We start from the raw sequence: 20287 nt of genomic DNA, 5'->3' as shown, positions 1-20287 counted from the left end.
TTTAATATCTGCAGGAGAGGCAGCAGTGGGTGGGAGGTGTGTGCACATGGGTTTTGTGTCGGGAATCGTGCTGGTAACAGCTACAACACAGAACTGCCGCTCACCTGTAGAACTAAAACAGGTAAATGAAAAAGGGAGTAATTTCTCATGCTTCTTGATAATCAGGGTTTGTGGACTCAGTGTGTAACTGAACTGAACTCAAACAGTAGGATATATAAACAGAGTGTTTGTTGACATCTGAAGAATTCCTAATTCATTCAGAAAGAAATTTTTAAGGCAATCATCTTTCTGAGTATATTTTCCCGTTAAGGCAATCGTATTTCTCCTAGCGATCAGTTTTGAAATTTGTCTTTTATTTCTACAGTGCAGAAATCCTGCTGTTGAGCATCCGCCAATTGCACTCATAATTATTTCTGATTAAAAGTGCCCTGGCCTGACAGCACCAGGGAAATTAATAGGAGAAGCTTTCTACAAGTTTTAGAAGATGAGCAAAGACATACTCCCTCTTAAAATTATTTAAGCAGGTGCTGTGGGAAGCCATTGCTTTTATAAGGCTCTTCAGATGTTTACAGCAAAACATTTTTTCCCAGTGATTGAATTTTTCGAAGTACTAAAATACCATGGAGAAATATGTTTCCCACCAGTTTTATGGCTCCCTGGATGCATTCTATACAAACCTTGTATCTGCCTGGACACAAGCACTCTATTGCAAAAAAGATATCTTGCCATTTTAACAAGCTATACTGCTTTGAAAGGATACACTGCATCACCAGTGGGAATGTCAGTACCTTAAGAGTAATACTTCTTTAAGGGTACTATTTTATTAAAGTAGACCTCAGTAATTTGTTCCTGACTGTTATACACCCTTATTTTATTAAGGGTATTTTACATCTGTGGAGGAGATTACTACCACTCCTATTTTCTCTACTGCTTGGCTTTAATGGATGGTGTGGAATATAATATTTATTAAACCTAAGCAGGGGAGGGCATAATAGTAGAATTGTCCTTTATAACCTATTTTACACAGTTGTAAAATAAACCTTAATAAAGCAGGCATAATTATCTGGGAATATCCAGGAAATGGAGTACTCTGCCTTCCTCAAATATTTGGAGGGCTGAACTGCTGATTATACATGTACTTTAAGAAACTGAGCTCAATGGTAATGACATTAGTTTGGTTTGATTTTAAAATATATAAGAGATAAAGTATCTTGTGTGTCTTTGTTCCAGGCTGGTTTTGCCTGAGATCAGAACGCAGATGTTGGGGAAGGGCACAAAGCCATTCCGAACACAGTTTGTGCATCTGAACCGCTGACATTTCAATAGTCCCTGGACCAGGAAGGCAACTTTTAAAAGCCTTTTCTGGTGGCACAGCTGCAGCACCAGCAGCAAGGTGCAATTTCTCAGGTGCAAAATAGGGACACAAGTATATGTGCCATACCCGTGAAAATTTGGTTCCACTGGTCACAGCTCTCTGAAAGCGTTTATATAGTTGTGTGGCTTTTGTGAATAGAAAAAAATTGAATCTTTCTAATGAGATCTGTTTCAAATTATTGGTTATACTGCAATACTGCAATAAAGGGAGTAGATGATGAGATTTATTTAAAAGCACATTGTGTATTTTTATTACAACGAGTGGGACATGAAAGAGATTGCCTGACTCCGGTGGCACGGGAGGCAGATTTTTGGGTACGTGGTTTTGCTTGTCAGTTTTGGAGCGCTGCATTCACAGACGGACCCGGAGGCAGCAGGGTTTGCCCCACCATCATCAACCCATTCCTGTCATCTTCATCACCCCCAGCCCATGGTTCTTCACCTTTCTTAAGCAGTAATTTTGCTCTTTATTGGACTAGGAAAGCAATTCCTGTCTTCCCCCTTCCTTCCTGATTTCTTCCTCCTGTTGTCCTATTTATATTTTTATTTTATAAATTGATATTGTGGAAATAATTTGTACTAAAGTTATTACATTAATTATCCAAACTGACATTTTTGCAGTGTGTGAAAGGACAGGGTGGTATGTAAAATAGATGCACTAAGAACACCTACAGTATGACAACAAGTAGCAGGGTAATTGCTGAAAATGAAGTCTTTTCTGCTATCCCTTCCCTTCAACATCTGTTGCTCCATATGGAGTCATAAATATTTGCAACAAAATAGTTGAAGAAATAATCTCAACATTAATAGGGAAAAGATGAATCCGCCAAGAAAATTGAAGAATTTTTTTTTATCCTTGGCAAGTTCCTCCTACCCATCCTCATCTGACAGTTTAAAATCTCGGTAGAACAGTCAGACTATAGTGATGCTTAAAAATCACCATGAAAAAAAAGAAACCTTTGTGAATGCTATAGGAGACCTAGCTGAAAAAAAACCATGAAACCTCTTGATAATGGCCATGAGGAGGATTTTGTTTCTTTTGTTCCATTTTCCTCCTTTCTTCCATGCCACAGTAATTTCATAACTAGCTTTTTATTGACTAGTTCCCATTTTCACTCTTCTCTGTGTCAGTACAAAAAATGCTTCTTGTTGGTGCGAGGAATGAGAAGATACTATTGCTAGCTGAGAGTAACTAGTTGCTTTAAATTGCCATGTGGAAAATGCAGATCAATTGTACTTAAGCTTCTACATAGATTAAGAAGCGATTTAAAGCACAGAACAACTTTAAATGTTTTGGAATCCAGATAACCCAAAGCTGCCTGAGGAGCAGCTCACAGGCTAAAGCAGAGATAAAAATAGCACAGAGTATAAATTGTAGATAATTGTTGTGCATATAAAATAAAGTATTTTTGAAGACTTTTTATATATTAATTGTATTTAACGGTTCACCTTAATGAGGAGAATTTAATCAGGTGACATCAGTTGTATTTGTTTTTTTAATCTGTACATATTGAACTTTAGACTGAATTTACTTGAACTGAAACACATTAGTTCTGATGTCTAGTTAGTGAATTACAGCACTACCCAATTTCATTTGTTAATACTGCAAACCTCATAGCTCATCTAACTCAGATCTTTTTTTTTTTAAGGTTTGAATTAATAAAATATTTTCAGGTGTTTTTACCATCAGCGCCATGTGAACATCAGTGTATATTATAAATACGTTGGAAGTTATAAATAGGTATAATTTTCTGTGGTATTAAAGAGAGTATATTGATGAAAATGTCAAAGCTGTATAATTACGCACCTCTTGATAAAGTGTGCACAGATAAAGACAATTTGTAAATTGTAGTTTCAGCCTTTTCTTGTGAAATTTCCTTTTTTTTTTTTCCTTTTTTCTTTTTGCCTCCTTCTGCTGTGAAAATACTTAAATCCCTGTTTTATGCCATCCTCCAGGAAAACAAAGCACCCTTGTTCCTGAGACCACATCTCTGGAAAGGTGCTGAATCCATTGCTTGCACAATTTGCTCTCTCTTTTTTTACCACTCCAAATATTTGGTATTTCCTAAGCCAGCACGTTGCTCTAAATGTAACAGACATGGTTTTCTTAAACATTTCCTCAGGACAAAATCAACCGATTTCTGAGTGCCTGGGGGAGAACCAGCGGGGAGGAGGATGCTGTGAGGCAGAGGACAGTTGATGTCGCTGGTTTGTGAGAGTTTCCAAAGGCTTTTAAGGCAGCCTGGAAATGTATATATAATGAACGCATAGTATCCATAAAGTGAAGTTGCTTTATGGCAAAGCTCAGTAGTGAAAAATGCTTGTGCGCTATCAACTTGTATCAGTCATTTGAAAATGAAATAAGTCTGATTTAAAGCTAGGGCACTGGTTTAATCAGCTACTCCCCAGTTGCATTCATTGACCCAGTTCATTCGGGGACTGTAATTAAGAAAAACAGCAGCGGCTTTAAATTTGGCACCCGAATCACAAGGTTGCAGCAGTAAATTTCTAAGTCTGATTGGGGCCAGGTTAGGAGGAGGAATCTCTTTTCTCACTGATGACCAGGAGTGCTCAGCTCCTGGCAGAGAAGCAATGAGGGAGGCAGAAAACGGCAGGCAGAGGTTTGTAGAGGATTTTCAGAGTTATTAAGACACTGAAGACAGATAACCCTGTCCTTGCAGGCTTACAGATACAAAATATGTGAAATAAGCAATGCTTCACATTACAGGGTTTTCATACTTACTGTAAAAGAAAAAAATTCTACTAGTTTCTACTTGAACAACAGAGAAGTTGCCAAGGTTTAAAATTAATGTAACAAGTCTCACTTTTTTGGATAACTGCTTTTTGCTGTCAAAAAATAGAATTTGGACCCTGATACTGTCAAAATACCCCTGTTCGGAACCGCTGCCCATCACTGTTGTTGTGAAGTAGACTTACTATACAGCTGCAAGTTGAGGGACCTCTTCCCACCGTGAAGACACACTGGTTTGGATGATTCTAAGATCTTTGGGCCAATAATGCTATTTCAAATAAAAAATGTAGTGTCTTATTTTCAGAGATGAGTAGCACGTTCAACACAGCTGGTGTTGCAAATCCGCTTTTTTATTTTATTAAAGGCCAAAAAGGTCTGTTAGAGATTCTAGGCTGTTCTTTGGTAACTACAGACCGTTGAATGTAATCCTCATCCCTCAAATGTGAAGCTCGAGGAATTATAATTGTGATAAAGGATTTTAGCCCTTAGGTTTCTGGACTGTGTGCCACGGGCAGGGAAGAAGAGTCACTCGGCTGCCGTCTGTGTCCAAAACCATCTCATGAACACTGGCTGAGGGCTTTCTGACATCACATGTCTTGGTTAGTAACTAACAGATTAACAACTATAAATTTTATATAAATTGTTACTCTTTTCTCCATATGCCACATACGTATCTTATACATGAGTTATATTCTATAAGCTATTTGGGGTGAATAATGCTTATACAGGTCTGGATAGATAGATCATTTTCAAGTGTATGTGAAGAAATAACTTGGTGGTTTAACGGGCATTAGGCAATATTTAAATTATAGTTTTAATATTTCTACCTTGTTTGGGGGGGATGTGACACATCGTATCAGGTGTATGAGTGATGGATTTAAAAACGTGCTTTCAGAAAGAAGAGAAACCAGCTGGCAAATGAAATCACGGGCAGGTTTGGGCCACGCGCTGTCGTACAGGGAGCAACTCTCATTACTCGTGTTCCCAGCACTGTATTTAGTCTGTAGGTTGATGCTTTGTTTTTCAATCCCTATTTCTGCAACTTGGGCAGAAGATGAAATGCTTCAGTGTATCGAAATAAGAACAAAAAAATTTCTAATGGATTTCCATGTGCTTTCCTGGGATAATATTCCATTCACTGCTAGTGTTTACTGTGTATTTCTTTTCTCTGCAATATAATTCTTGCTTTCGTCTATTCATCTGGATGCCATCTAGAAATTAAAATAAAAAGACTGCACTTCTAAATGGATTCCTGAATGCCATTATAAAGCATGGCAGGTTTAACAAACAAGCTCGATAAAAGTAGTTCCCACTTTGCTTCAATAAATAGAAAGGTTGTTTGTGTCCTTGGTTAGGTTGTAGTTGTCCTAGCTTTATTTTTTGTTTATTCTGTTGCACTGTATGTGTTAATGCAGCTTTTAGCATTTATATTTTTAGTGTTATTTTAAAATCAAAATCCTTAAATCGACATCTTTTCTTTTTCCTGTTAAAGAGGTGCATTTGATACAGTCCACAAAATTGCTTCCAGCACGTGCCATTTTTTAATTACTTTACCAATTATGATTTCTCCAGTCTAGCTAATAAATTTCTGCCTAACTGTGCACTTACTCAGAATATGGGCGAGATGTAGACACCATTCAGATGTGAAGTCCTATTACAAGATTGAAATAGATTTCTAATGCATTTATCATTCATCTTTGCAGAGTGTGATTTCAATCAGAAAAAAAAAAATGATGAATGGTTTGACAGTTTCCACCCATATACGCTAAAACATAATATGCTGCTCCGAGTTTTCAGCTATTACAGACTTTAACATGCAATGTGACCTTGGTCTGCAAAGCATGTTTGGTTAGCACAAAAACTTAATCATAAGAAGTCATAAGTAGAATCCTTCTTCTTTACTGCCCTTTTTCTGGGACTTGGGAATTTATTGCTTCTGGGACAGGTAGGATATGAACAATGGGCCAAATAGAGTCCAGGGTTATCTCATCTGTGTGAAAACTGCTGCTGAAAATCGATGTGACCTCTGCTACACTGTCATCCCAATTCCCACCCTCTGCGTCCTATTTGTCTTTTGGTAGAAGCTTAGATCTGTGTGCTGTCTCTCCGTGTCTCTCTTGGGCCAGATTATCAAAATGAATCATTGCCTGCATACCTCTTATATTTCTATTTATTTTCCTGGTGTTGACTAGGTCTGATGAAATATGATTCTTTTTGCATTTGATCCTCACTGCAGCAAGCAGCACCTAATTTAGCTGTGTCTATCTCTTTAAAGAAGAGTAATACTATTTTGAGACTTCAATCTGCTGTACAGTAACATTACAAACCATAGACCATGCAACCTGTCTTCACAGTCAATAGTAATTTTCCTTTCAGCCAGTTTAATGTTATTACTTTCATCTCCAAATAGTAGAGATTTCTTGAGATTTTAAAGCAGCTATAGTTTTTTTATGCATACTTCATGTATTACTTTCTTTTTCAAATGCCACTTTAGTTTAGTCTTTTGTGGCTCCGTGGCTTAGATATTATTTCTGTGTAGCATCGTATGCAACAACTAATCAGTTTATTTACAAAACTCTGACAGTGATATATTTAAATATGAGGAATGGCAAATCTGAATGAGAATGAACTCCAAGGCCTGAGTGTGTTACCAGAGTTGGGTTATTTTCAAATGGATCATCTAAATTACATGACCAGAGCTCTAAAGTGATATTATAGTTACAAAGATGCATAGAGGTTACCGGCTTTTGTTGTTATTGATCTTGAAGAGTCATTATGAACATGTTCCATTTAATGAACTTATGCAGTGAAAACAAAATGCTGCCTAAACAGAGATTTCAAAGAATACTTCAAAACTGGTAATGCCCCTGGTTCCTTGCCAGCAGGCATGTTTTAGAAACAGAGCACAAAGTCTTTCCAACTCAACAGATGCTCCTGGAGGTTGTTACACTAGATAGTAGTGCTGCTGTGGAGACACTGCGCTGTAATGCATTGAAGTCAGGTTCTTTCTGAGGGTCCGTTTGGTTTTTGTTTGGTTGTTTTGTTTTGTTATTGCTTTTTTTTGTTTTGCTTAAGGTTTGATTTTGTTTGGGTTTTTTCTTGTTGTTTTTGGTTGGTTGGTTTGGTTTGTTTTCAAACGAGAGAGGTAGGAGAAGGAGGCCTATGAATATGGTACACTCTAGTTGTAGATCCTGGCTTAAATATGACCGAGGCACTTGACAAATGAAACTATCAGGACTGGCTGTGCAGTTGCCCTTAGAAAACACGAGCATCATGGAGTTATGGTCAGTCCATTATCTATCAGCAAGCTTTACTAAAAAGCAGTTGCCGAGAAGATATTCTTCATTATTTCTGCAAGTGCAAGAACATAATAGATATAGATTGGATTTTCCTGGAATATTACACAGAAATACTTTTTTAACATTGCAGAGTAAAGGAAATGTTTGGAGTTTCACTTTAAAGACTGCTAGCAGATTTCAATTTTGTGATTTTCAGCAGTTGAAGTTTAAAATTAATATGTGGGGAAGAAGTACTGATAAGGATCTGAGAGAAGGAGATGTATCTACTATCCTAAAATATGCTTAAATTATCCTGTTCAAAAATGTGCGGTAGTGCTGATTAGTGATAGTACTGATTCATCACGATTTAAAGGATTTTTGGAAAATCACTGCTAATGTTGTTTCTTTCTGGATACACATTTCTGCTGTGCCTGCACAGCTTGTCCTATAGTAACATGTTGTATTTAAAACAATGAGTAAAGGGGAAGCTGCTGCCCTGACCAGAAGGGCTGACAGCAGAAAGGTACTTGTTGAGAAAACCTGCGCTGATACTTGATGGACAATGTGGAGCTGGTGCGAATGAAGCAGGAGGGTCTGACTCAGTGGGGATTATTTACTGCTCAGTATGGGCAGGGTAACCTTAAAGGAGTAAAGCGATGTGGTATGGTTCTTGATTAGAATTTTGTCAAGGTTATAGCAGCGAAAAAATGCACATCACAGAATGGCAAACGTGATAGAATGAAGAAAGGTCATTCAGGTTAAAGAACTGAGTAATACTGTTATAATTCTGTAGTACAATTCTGTAGCATTCGAGATAAAATAGTCTTTATTATAGCTATGTTACAGTCGTCAATATATTTATTATGGTTTTGTACTATTTTGCAAACTTACCTTAGCAACAATCAGAGCTGCCCAATGACTGAAACAATGTCAATTTTACTAACGTGTTTGTATTTTGACTTCCAGGTAAACAGCATTCTGGTTTCTAGAAATTGCATTTACCTATGTTTCCAACACTTTCTGATGATGTTTTTAAACCTGTCTTTACAGAAGAGGTCCAGATTGCTATTCCAATAATGAAACCTACCTTAGATAAAGTCCAACTGGCTGGACAGGCCTTGCCTCCTGGATTTCCGGCACCATTTCTTTTTGCTGATGGTCTTTCATCAGTAGAAACACTATTAACCAACATACAGGTAAATTATTCTCTATAGGGCCAGGCTTTCTCATGATAGATAAAATGTGTTTCTTTTTCGGGCTCTTTAAAAAGTTTCAGAAACTCTTTTGTATCTGCAGTTCTAATTTATTTTACTTAAGGTAATGCTGAGGTTTCTTCTGCCTGGCATTAGCAATTGTGAAAGGGTTTCATACATGGGCAATAATGATCACATTAAAGTTCACCAGTCTCATTATTCCTCCTTTGCTCCTCCTGCGGCTGAAGGAGCTCAGCAATGACATGGCACGTGGTTTGTACCAAACCACATCAGTAGGATGATTTAGCAGAAGCCATGGCACAAAATTGCTCATATATTACATTTAGCTACTTCGAATGCCCAGTTGCTTTCCAGGACTATAGGTTCCTGCTTTTAATTTTTCTGTTTTCCTAGAGGGTGTAAAACAATTTTGTCACTGCTGAAACAAACTGGTATTTTCAGATCTTACATTCGTGTGTGTTTTAGGGCCTCCTGAAAGTGGCTGTGGACAACGCGAGAGTCCAGGAAAAGCAGATCCAGCAGGAAAAGAAAGAGTTAAAGATGGAGCTTTGTAGGGAGAGAGAACTAAGAGAGAGCTTGGAAAGGCAACTCACAGCTGAGCTGCAAAGCAGAGGTGAGTGAATGAAAAATGGAGTTTAGATATCTATTAAATGTATAACCCGTTGGCATTTCCAGCTGGAGCCATTGAGGACTTGGAGTTAACTGACATTCGTACATCCGTGTAATGCAGCAGTGGACTAGCACTGGTAATGAAAGATTTAAATTTAATAAAAGCAGAATGAAGCACACTTTTCTGTACGCAGACAGAACAGTGACTGAAGGATTATTTCCTGCAGGGCAACCGACCACAGAGTTTTGGCTGGTTCCTGATTCAGTTTCCTGGCTTCCCATGTATTATTACCACTCTGCCTGTGTATTCCCAGCCTGATTTCTTCATTTGACAGCTTTAATTTCTTTTGTTTTCTGCTATTATCCTCCCAACATTAAGGATCAGTCTTACTGTGAGAAAGATAACGTCTGTAATTTGGGTATTTAGGGGATTTTTTTTCATTACTTATCTAGCCCACATTTCTGTAGCTTAGCTGCTAGTCAGCTAGTTTTTCTTGTAGAAAATTTCAGTGCAACAAAATAGATGGAACTATGAGGAGTTGTCTACCCAAGTGCAAGATCTGAAGCAAATAACCCTAGACTTTTTTTTTTCCATCACGAGAGTGAGATACGATAGCCCTCCCCTTATGGGGCCTCCTAAAACAAAACCATGACTGTTTAGAAACTTTTCATAATAACAGGCAATTAAATTGGTAAATCTGAATTTTCACTGTGATATTGCAAAGGCGGCAGTATTTTTAAAATTAAAATCTGCATCTAAAATAGAAGAATAGTACTTTATGTGCCAAAAGCTACTTCTAGATTACATCCGTGAAATCAGAAAGATAAAATTAGATAAGACCAGAAATGCAGGTGCCAAGTACTGTCTCCCCGTGCTTTTTGAAGCAAAATTGGGTGCATAAATGTGAACCACCGGGCGGGCTTTGAGACTGTTATATTCTGGTCAGGAGACGTAAATCCATGGGATAGTTCCAGAGCGAGAATAAAATTCAAGATCTTTACCAAGATCTGAAGCCCTTTCAGACTGTTCATTGTTTCAATACAGGATATGGCTTGGGATTTTTGTTTTGGTTTTATGTCAGGTTCATGTCAGATTTTTCTTGTCTTTTTGTGAGCTAGAACTAGGCCCTCGAACATAAATTCAGTAATTGTCTCCATTATACATTAATTGTGCTTTAACAGCCAATCGTACAATATCTTTACATTTCAGCAACAATTCAGAAACGCTTGAAGAAAGAAAAAAAGGCAAAGAGAAAATTGCAGGAAGCTTTGGAATTCGAATCAAAACGAAGAGAACAAGTGGAACAGGCGCTTAAACAGGCCACATCAGGTGACGGTCTCAGGATGTTAAATGGTAATGATGTCTTAGTTGGCCTTTCACAGTTACCTTAAAATGATGTTTAACTGAGTGACAAAAAAGTAAGATGATGCACAAAGCAAATTCCAGAATAAAAAAAAAAAACCAAACAATCCTTTCCTGAAATAATTTAAAATCTATTTCAGGCCATGTGCTCTGGGTCATGATTTTAAAAAAATACATCTGCAACTAGAGAAACAGAGCAGTTTACACAGACATGTCAAGAAATGCTGAATATATTACCAGAGAAATCTGTGCCAGCTAAGACAATGTGAAATTTGGTTCCTGTAAGGTTCTCTGAACTCTTCTCTCCCAGCAGATTCATTTTTAGAACTGCTGAGCTTCATTTTAAAAGCTGTTTGCCTGAAGTTTGCTCATCCTTAGGACCTATTAATTTTGTTAACTGTGAATCAGCTTTCAGAGCTGACGAGGTTTTTTGAATACTTCTTCCCAGCTATTCTTGTGAAACAAAAGTAAATCAATTAATCTCTTATAACAGAGGGATTATGGTTTGAGCAGTGGGAGGTTCTGACCAAAGTTTAGAGCTACAGTTTGAATCTTTAAGAAAGACTAAACCTAGTTGAGTTTTAATAATTTCAGGTTCTGTAGCAAAGGTTTGATCTGTGTGTCCCTACCTTGGAGTCTCTGTAGAGGCTCATGACTCAGATTCAGACTCTGCTGCCTGTCTTTACGTTAACTTTGTGCTGCCCACCTGGGCACTGCAAGCACCTGAGCTGTAATATCAGCAAACTGCAAAATCTACCTCAACTGCTGAGTAAAAATAATGAGTTTAGCTTGTCTTGAGTTCTCTGTGGTGAGGGCTACCCACACTTGTTTCTAAAGTTAGGACGAGCCTTTCTATGTGAACTGCCATCCCAACACTCTGCAACGGCCAGTGAGCTGTGATTTATCTAAAGCTCCTAAAAGATATAAACTCTTTAAGTAGGAGAGAAACATCTTTCAGAGGCCTTCTCATCTTCTGGGTTTATAGTCCAGCATATCACTGTAACCCGGAGCTGGCTGGCACTTGTGATGCGCTGCCGGTGAAGGGCGGTGATTCAGGGGTGGATATACAGCTTGCAGTTGCACCATGATAAGGGACAACGACCCAAGGGAGAGTGGGAGCGCAGAGCCAGCAGAAACCTTTCCCACTGGATCAGAAAAATGCCCAGAGCAGATCCCACAGCCATAGCCAACACCTTGAGATGAACGTCAGAAAAAACCCTAAAATCCGGATGTTCTGTAATGTCATTCACCCAGATTCTGCCATTGCTGGCAAGCACCTGCCACTCGTGCAGCAGTTAGGAGCACTCAGCAGTTCTGGAAACCACAAATTAAAGGGTACCAACATGCCAGCAATGTGATTAACAGATCTTTACATCTGCTATTGTGGGCTTGCCTGCTAACATTTTGATTTGCAGGCACACTCAGGTAGTCATATATATGTTAGTGCCTGCAAGAAGCTGATATTTACATGCTAATCTGATTTCACATGCAAATCAGGTAGCTCATTAGCATCTTAATCCACAATTTAATTGCAGGTACAATTTTATGACAACAAAATGTGAAGGGCTATTCTGAATATTTTTAATTTAACTCTGACGGTCTGTCTCATTTAACAGATGCTGTTATTAGTTACAGATGACTGTCATTTGACGTATATACAACTTCTTATACTCTGAAAGGTTTGAAAAGAAAGAACCTTTCAAGATCAATAGATCGTTGCCCTGAACTTTCCTTCAAAACAAGAATCTGAATAAGGAAACCCTATGGAGTAGCAGTCACTTGTTATTTTATAAGACAGAATTGTATACATTAAAATATTTATTTGCTTATATATATATATATTTATAAGGCTATATATACAAATATCACACATATTTCACTTATCTATTACTAAGATAGTACTGATATTACTCTTCTGTGTATGGACTATACTGTAATGGGTTGACCTGCATTGACATGAGTGCAGTCAGGCTGTGGGTGACCAGGAAAATGTCGTCTTTGCGATAGGTGCTGATGCTACACCTAAAGAGATCCAAGAAGGCAACAGCGCAGTTAGTTATTCTTTATTAGAGAAAGTCCAGAACAGGCTTCTAGACAAAAAAGTCAAACCTCTGTAGGCAGCTCTCTTTCAGGTGTGAGGTTTTCCTTGTTGCAATTTTTAAGTGCTGTATTATAAGGGAAGCAGATGTTTCTGCAGGATTCGAGGTGCCATGGATTCAAATCACATACCCTTCATGCTAATCCTTGTTGGCACAAGGTGGATAATGGCATCTGTTATCAGAACACCCTGGGGTGTTGGAGCCCCCCGCCCCCACCCCAAGGACTGTGCATACAGAGCTATTATCAGTATGAAATAAAGTCGCTCAAGAGTGCATAGCATTAGGAGACCCTTCCTCAACCTGGAAAAAAAGAGCACAATCCATTTTGGAGAACTCTTCTCAGAAATGTGGAAATATGTCATATAATATCACGTATGTCATTTTGCTTTGGGTGATGGCGCATGCTTGCAGCATCCTGAGCTGAGTCTTTTAAATGCAGTTTGCACAGTCCTGATCTATAACGTGCACTCGTACAAACTGATGCACACACTCGGGCTATATTCCTTAATTCTGTACTTCTCAGGTATGTAGCTGGGAGAGTCAATGTAGCTGCAGTTTGTTATCACAGTTTGATTTCGACTTTCATTTTTCGTATGTCAGATGCCTTCATTCTCCAAGAGAATTGTACAGGCATATTAATGTCATGTGTTGGCTATTATCTGATCGTTAGAGAAATGTGAACCATGTTAAAAATAATTCACTGTGAGACCAGTAATGTTTGCACATTTTGGAAACAATTTACTACTGAAAATTCTATGAAGACCAAATGTTTCATGCAAGACCGTGTAACTTGGAGATCACCCTAGTTTACTATAAATATTTTTCTAAAAATGCATGAGAGAAGGACAAATGGGAATGCATTAATCTTTGGTGTCATGTCTTTCAGATGCTGGAATCCCAGATATGGAAATAGAACACAATGGAACCCAACATGACAGTGCAGCAATGCAAGGTGCAGTATGTACCGCATCCCATCACATGTGTGTTTATCATGAGCCGTATTATAAATTAAATATGGAATAATTTTTGTCCCTGTTTCCAGCTTTAAGTTGAATATAAATTACACAACTTCATTTTGTTTTCCTGTTGAATATAGAAAACCTTTGGAAGATCAGTACTTTAAATATAGGTGTGGGAAACTCATATCTAGCTGTCACATATATCTGCCTAGTTCAAAAGTACTTTTATAATTCTTTTTTCTTTTATTTTAATATTCACCTCTTACCTTTCTATCAAGATCACAGCTGTTTCCAAAAAACAGGTGAACTGTAGGTGGAAAAGGAAAGTCACATTCATGTTACAGGAAATCCCATTGTGCTCCATGTTCCACATGTTCAGTGCCTGTTTGCAAATACAGAACATTCCTGTCTTGTCTGAGCGCTTCCCAGAGAATAATCCCTGTGCTGTGGGCTGGTGAAGTGCGGGAGCTGTGAAACAGCATTTCGGGGAGCTGAGACACAGGGATCTTCATGTCAGTGCCATGGCCATTGGAAGCCTCTTTGAGACGCACAAACTCCAGTTGCCTGTGATAAAATTTGGTCTGAGCAATTTGAACATGGAAGTTCTCTGACTTTCTCCAAAGTCCAGTTTTGTAGTCATGATTTTCTAGAAAATCAGCTTGCTTCTTCCTTCAGTCCTCTGCTATACTCATGACACACCATTCAGTTCCACACTGCCTGTCCCAGTGTCACGGCTTCGAGTACTTCCACCCTTTCTACTGAATCAGGGAATGGTTATGTGCGAAAAATAACAAGTGTGGAGGTAACTAAAGACAGTCCCCTCTGTGTCGCCAGAAGAAGGGCTGCAGTGCAGTTACAGACACAACTCCTAGCATTTCTCAACTGTTACAGCCTTGACTTCTTGTAGCTCTGGTATGCATCTATCATCCATCCGTCATCTATACAGGAAAGCTTTCAAATATTTTCACTGCTGTCTCCTGTTGTGATTTTAGGTTCATATGCTACGTATTACAAAGAAGGCAAAACACAGCTTTATTTTGATGCACATGCATACACATAACTCATGTGTACATATGTATACATATGATTAGAGCTGTGCTCTAAATATTACAATTTGGAAATTGTTACTGCCAGAAATAGTCCAAATATTGGATAAGCACTTGGGACACATGCATTTAAATTGGACAAGCAGAATATTGCTAACATTTCTGATCTGGTTATGATACCTGCTGAGGTGAGTGCTCAGTGCTCTTTCAAAAAGATTCTGAGAGTCAAAGGTGCATCTCGACAGAACCTAGTAAAATAAAAGGAAGTTCCATTTTCAATTGCAGGAAAAAAGTTACTGTTGGCTCAAATGTGTTTTCCCATCAAAAATCACTATAAATAACTATGGGGAAAGTGATGCATAGCCACTTCCAACAATCATTAACTTACTAGAAGGAATTAAGAGAACTTTCTTACTCTTCTTATAGTCTACTGTAATAGAAGAAAACTTCTTGAATTTTTTTTTTTTTTTTTTTAAATTCAGGTTGTTTTTTGGGGTTTGTGGGGCTTTTTTGGTGTGTATTTTTGTTGTTGTTTTGTTTTGGTGTTGTTTGGTTTTTGTTGGTTGATTGGTTGGTAGATTTTGTGGGTTTTGTTTGTTTTGGTTTGTTTTTAATCTGATCCCAAATACATCATTCCTTAGTTTTAAGAGGCTTTGGATCATTAAGGTTTTGTTCCGGTTAAAAGCCTGAACCCTTGAGAACTGGATATCTGCTACCTCTGAGCTTGGTGACTTGTGCTCTAGGAGTTGTAAACCTCTCAGACCCTCCTCAATGGCCAAGCTCCTCTTGTTGTCACCGCAGTGATCAGTGACAGCATTCACAGCCTCCTCTGACAGCTCTAGTGTGGCAATCCTGCTCGTATGCAAACGTGGGATGAGTCTAGCCGGTTCTGAGCACTCACAGCTGATAAAAAGGATTCTGAAAAGCTCTGTAGAGCTTGTTTAGGTTTCAAAGTGTTTCTGTCCTGTAGCACCAGCTCTTTCATTTTTATTTATGCTAATACTGTAATATCTTTTCCTTTGATTACAGTTTTTGTACCTGACAACTCCTATTGCACTGCTGCCTTGAGCAATTTGAGCACACTCCCTCATTGCCCCTTCATTTCCTGCCTTTGTTTTTTGAGCCCTGGGAGGAGGAAGGGTCAGAACACATGTCCCTAATACAATGCTGCTTCCAAGCTTCCAAAAATCTCCTCTATTGCACAGAAAAAAGCCTTAGCATCAATGCAGACCTTTCTTTTTCTGTTGTCTCTGCTGGACAGAAATCTATCATTCACACAGTGCCTTTCCTTTGAAATTCAATTAGTTTCACTGCCAGTGTCTCCTTAAGACGGTTTAAAGGAAAATTACAAAAATGCTGCACAGCCACCTTTCACAGTGATTAAGTCATATCATATTTTATGCTCATTTCTTAAAATTATGTTATTAACACAAGCTGTTCATATACTGGGATTCTGATCTGCATTATAAATCATTCCCATTTAGTCGACTCATTTTCTCTATGCTTTGTATATTAACTGAATGGAAATTTTGCGCAGACGAGACTTAAAACTTTTTTGAACTTCACAGTGTAATCCCTCCATCCTCCATGTACCAGCTCTTCCAGTCCCATATAGCCTGAGCTGAGAGGAGCTTTTTAGCTGTCAAAACAGAGAGGTAATGGTTGCTGTGGTCAGGAAGCCCCTGCGTGGCCGAGCGGTGCAGGAGCGGCCGGTGTGTGTGCACAGGCACTGTTTGCTCTCGCTCCCATCACTCGCTTGTGGACCAGCAAGATAGTGCATCAACCGTTTTATCAGCCAATCTCCGTTTCACATAAAACAAACATACTGGGTGTCATTAAGTGCACCTTCAGATCAATGATTTTTGCAAATGACATTCAAGTACCATTCGAATAGTGCATTTTTGCTGATAAAAGCAAATTAAATTAGCACAACTACAAGTGTGCTGATAAAAACTAAAACTGAACAGCAGCACCATTAGCTAACAAAGTAATATTTTCTCTTTACTGCTTTCTGCCATTTAGTTATTATCCTATTGGAAATCTAATTATAATCCTTTTACTCCCTAGTCAAACTTCACAGTTTTTGCAAGCTTAGCACTGACAAGTGATTTCATTACATTTGATTGCCCGCGCCCAGATTGACTTAACTTCACTCCGAGACCTAAAAGCCCTCTCAGTTTCTCAGATTCCCTGTTTGCACATTACAGCAACAGCTCCTTTAATTAATTAGCATGAACAGCAGTAACATGAACTGCTGAACAGAAAATAACATCATTTTATGATCGCAGGGAGACTTCTCCTTTTGCATGTTTATACCTTAGTTAACTTTTGTATTACTATCTTTCATTGTTAAGGGATATTGGAACAATCATCAAAGCAACATTATCTTAAAATTTTAAAAAATAGATTTTTACCATAATCCTTGAATATAACAATTTACGAAAAAGTAAAAGACTCTAAATTTCAAGAAAGAGGCGGCAGTGTAAGCAGAGAGACTTTCCTGAGATGAAACCACCGTTCAAAGGAAACATGGTTCCCTGTACCTGCAACAGGAGGGTAGTCCAAGGCTGCTGCTTCTGTTTCCAAAATAACCTGGCAGAAATTTAGCATAAAAACTCTTAGTAACTGTAAATAACTTTTTATCTGTTTGTCACAGATGAAGGACTTTTGAAGTTTGGAACATATTTTGGTTTTTATTATTTAGAAAACTGGGTATATTTTTTTCAACATTCTGGTATAACCAGTCAGTTGTCAAATCCAGTCTGTGGTAAAAAGGGTGCAAGTGGGACAGAAAAGAGGGGTAGTATTTTTAAGAGGTTTAACAACTCTCTTACTGTACAAAATTATACGTTCAAATGCTGCAATCTGCTGAAACCAGCTACAGAATTTCAGAATACAACTATAAGAGATAAGTTCAACATCTTAGAATTTGCAGTGGTTTTGTCTTGATCTTACGTTCACTGTAAAAAACATGTCCAAGCACTTACAATTTTATATAAGAAAAGACCAGAACCCCATTATTAGAAACTTTTGAGATTAAACTAAACAGAGGCCTGATGTGTTCCTTGAGATCGAGTTCTTGGCTATCTTCTTCATCTGGGTTTTAGGCCTTGTTGCTCCTGTCCAAGCCATGCTCCATCCCTCGTGTGGCTCCTGCTCTAGATGCTCTGAATTACTAAACCTCTGCTACTTACTTGGTGCTGTGTCATATTCCTATGTTGCCAGAAAAACTCTTCCAAAGTTCGAGTGCAATTACCACACTGTCATATCCGTGTCACGCACTGCTGAAAGCCGTCTCATTAGCTGCTAATGAAGAAAAGAGCCCTTGTTAGTAACTAGCCATGAGATTACTGCGCTGGCTGCCTACATGGCTCATCTGCCGGTGATACAAATGCAGGACTTGAAAAGTAATGGTATCGCTGAGCTTGGTGTTATTTCTGCTTTTGGCACTTGGTGTTTCTCTGAGTTTCCCTCTATTTCTGTAAGCACATGCACATATGAGAGAGGAAGCTGAGATTTTGTGATTTACTGGAAACAAAAGGTGGGGAAAGGTTTTCCCAGCAGACTGTTGAGTCTGAAGCTCCATACTTTTCTATTCTTACAAAGGACTAAAACATTTATTCAATAATTCAGTGTCAGTAGGCTTGAATATTTCCTAAGTAGGAACCACTATGTCATCTGCCTGTCAGCTCAAACTGACAATGGCAAGCCAGCATCTGTATAGTTTGTATTCAATGAACATACTCTTGTCCTTGGCTATTTTTACAAATTATAAATCCTATTTTCTGTACAAGTTTTTAGGTCTGTTAGCATGGACCTGGAAATATTTGACATACCTGCAGGGGTGGAGAAGAGGCAGTAGGAAAGAGCAAAAGAACAGAGTGCAAAGCAAACTCCATTAGTACTGCTGCTCTCAGAAACAGCGTTTACTGTCATGCTCTTCTGTGAGTCTAGAGGAAACCATGCCCTGCTCACTGTGGTGTTTTTTTCTCTCACTGCTCAGTTTGGAAAATATTTACAGATAAATGGAAAGGAAAAGTTTGACTGGACAACTAATAAACAGGCAAAAAAGTAGTTTTACTCACTGTTGTCATTCAGTTGGATGACTAAGCCCAAAACCCCAAGAACTGGCTGCAGCCCAGGTCTTTTTTTCCATGGCAGTGAGGGATCCTTGTCTGCAGTTTTGTGATTGCTGCGGTGCAGGGGCCTGGCTGCAGCTTCCTTCCCAGCTGATCAGCACCGCTGTTTGCAAAGGAGTTTAGTTTTGGTTTTTGGTTGGTTTTGTTTTGTTTTGTTTTTTTTCTTCAGGGATTTCATCCACAGTAATGCAAACTGTTCTCTGATTTTTTCTGTTTTTTCTTTTCCTGCAAAATAAGAGACTGATTCAAACAACTTTGCCCCAGCATTGTAAGTTCGATTTCTTGTTCGTGGCACTGTATTTTCCATGTGTTGCTGCATCCAAAGCTCAGCCTGGCTGTGATCTAACTGAGCCGCTGTTTCCGTAGCCCAGGCCGGGTGCAGGGCTCAGCTCCTGCCTGCTGTAGGACTCGGACTCAGCCCTCGCGCAGTCGTGCGGCAGCTCCCACAGCGCCCGGGTCTGGCTGCTCGGCTCTGCCTCACCTTGAGTTCAGCAACTCCTCCTTCATACAAATTGGCAAAGTGGGATTTTCCAGTTTATTAATTCATCTCTGCTGCCCATACTCTCTGCACTATGTAGTGCTGGGGTTTATTTTTTAAATTGCATGAATAATTTACACGTACCAATAGAACAAATTTATCTTTGTTTTCTCATTATGTAGCAGATTCCAAATTTCCTTCCTCTAATGACTTTCCCCTCCAGCTCACACTGTGCTGAAGTCACCTGAGCAAACCCAAGCTGTAGCTGGATTTGCACACCAGCATTACCAAGGCACATTTCTTTATGTGAGTTGTGAGGGTACACGTGGAAATTTTGGTTTAAAGTAGTTTTATGGAAATACAGCTGAATTACTGACTTAAAGATATTACAAACAAAGCCTCACAAAAGATACAGAAAATTCAGAGATGCTGAATAGGCTGGAAAAAAAGAAGTGAATAAACATGCAGATGATACTTATTGCTTTTGGATTTGTCCTTTATACACACATTAAAACCTTGAAAGAAAAAGACGAATGATGATATTGTTGCTAAAAGAGTGCAAGAGATTAATGTATCCCCTGGACTAACAATGTAGGGAAGACAGCACCATCCTGAGGGAAAATTACAATTATTAACATAGGCTCTGGCTCCCGGAGAAATGGTGAGATCTCCACTTGTGTTATCCATTGTGGAGGGGAAAAAAAAAAAATCCTTTCTAAATGTCTTGCTTATTAAGCCAGTCATGCATTTCACTGTAGGTTGTAAACCAGTGTAACATGCACAGGGGGCTCATAAGCATATTTTAGTGTTAGGGAATATCATTTATACAGTTTTTATATTGTCAATATTACCTCTAGAGAATGAGATTAGGCTTTAAACTACTGTAAATCTGCGCTTTTGCTCACCTTTGTATAATTTCATTTTTTAATAGAGTGAAGCCCACATAAATGAATAGTTGATTAAGGGATAAACCTAA

General features: G+C 38.6%; 1 protein-coding gene across 2 annotated transcripts in view; it reads left to right on the top strand.

The window, feature by feature from the left end:
* Positions 1-20287, top strand: part of DACH2 (dachshund family transcription factor 2) — a 253762-nt gene that overhangs the window by 230494 nt on the left and 2981 nt on the right. The window contains exons 8-11 of one of the 2 annotated variants that reach the window (XM_065846925.2): positions 8455-8600; positions 9084-9231; positions 10438-10557; positions 13576-13641. In XM_065846925.2, the coding sequence (XP_065702997.1) occupies positions 8455-8600; positions 9084-9231; positions 10438-10557; positions 13576-13641 (480 nt within the window). Of the gene's footprint in view, positions 1-8454; positions 8601-9083; positions 9232-10437; positions 10582-13575; positions 13642-20287 lie in introns of both variants that reach the window. The other variant, XM_065846924.2, reaches the window with a different exon arrangement.

Source organism: Patagioenas fasciata, chromosome 11 (assembly GCF_037038585.1).
Source record: "Patagioenas fasciata isolate bPatFas1 chromosome 11, bPatFas1.hap1, whole genome shotgun sequence".
Lineage (NCBI taxonomy): Eukaryota > Metazoa > Chordata > Aves > Columbiformes > Columbidae > Patagioenas > Patagioenas fasciata.
Note: the sequence above shows the minus strand (reverse complement) of the source record. Positions and strands in the feature narration are given on the sequence as shown.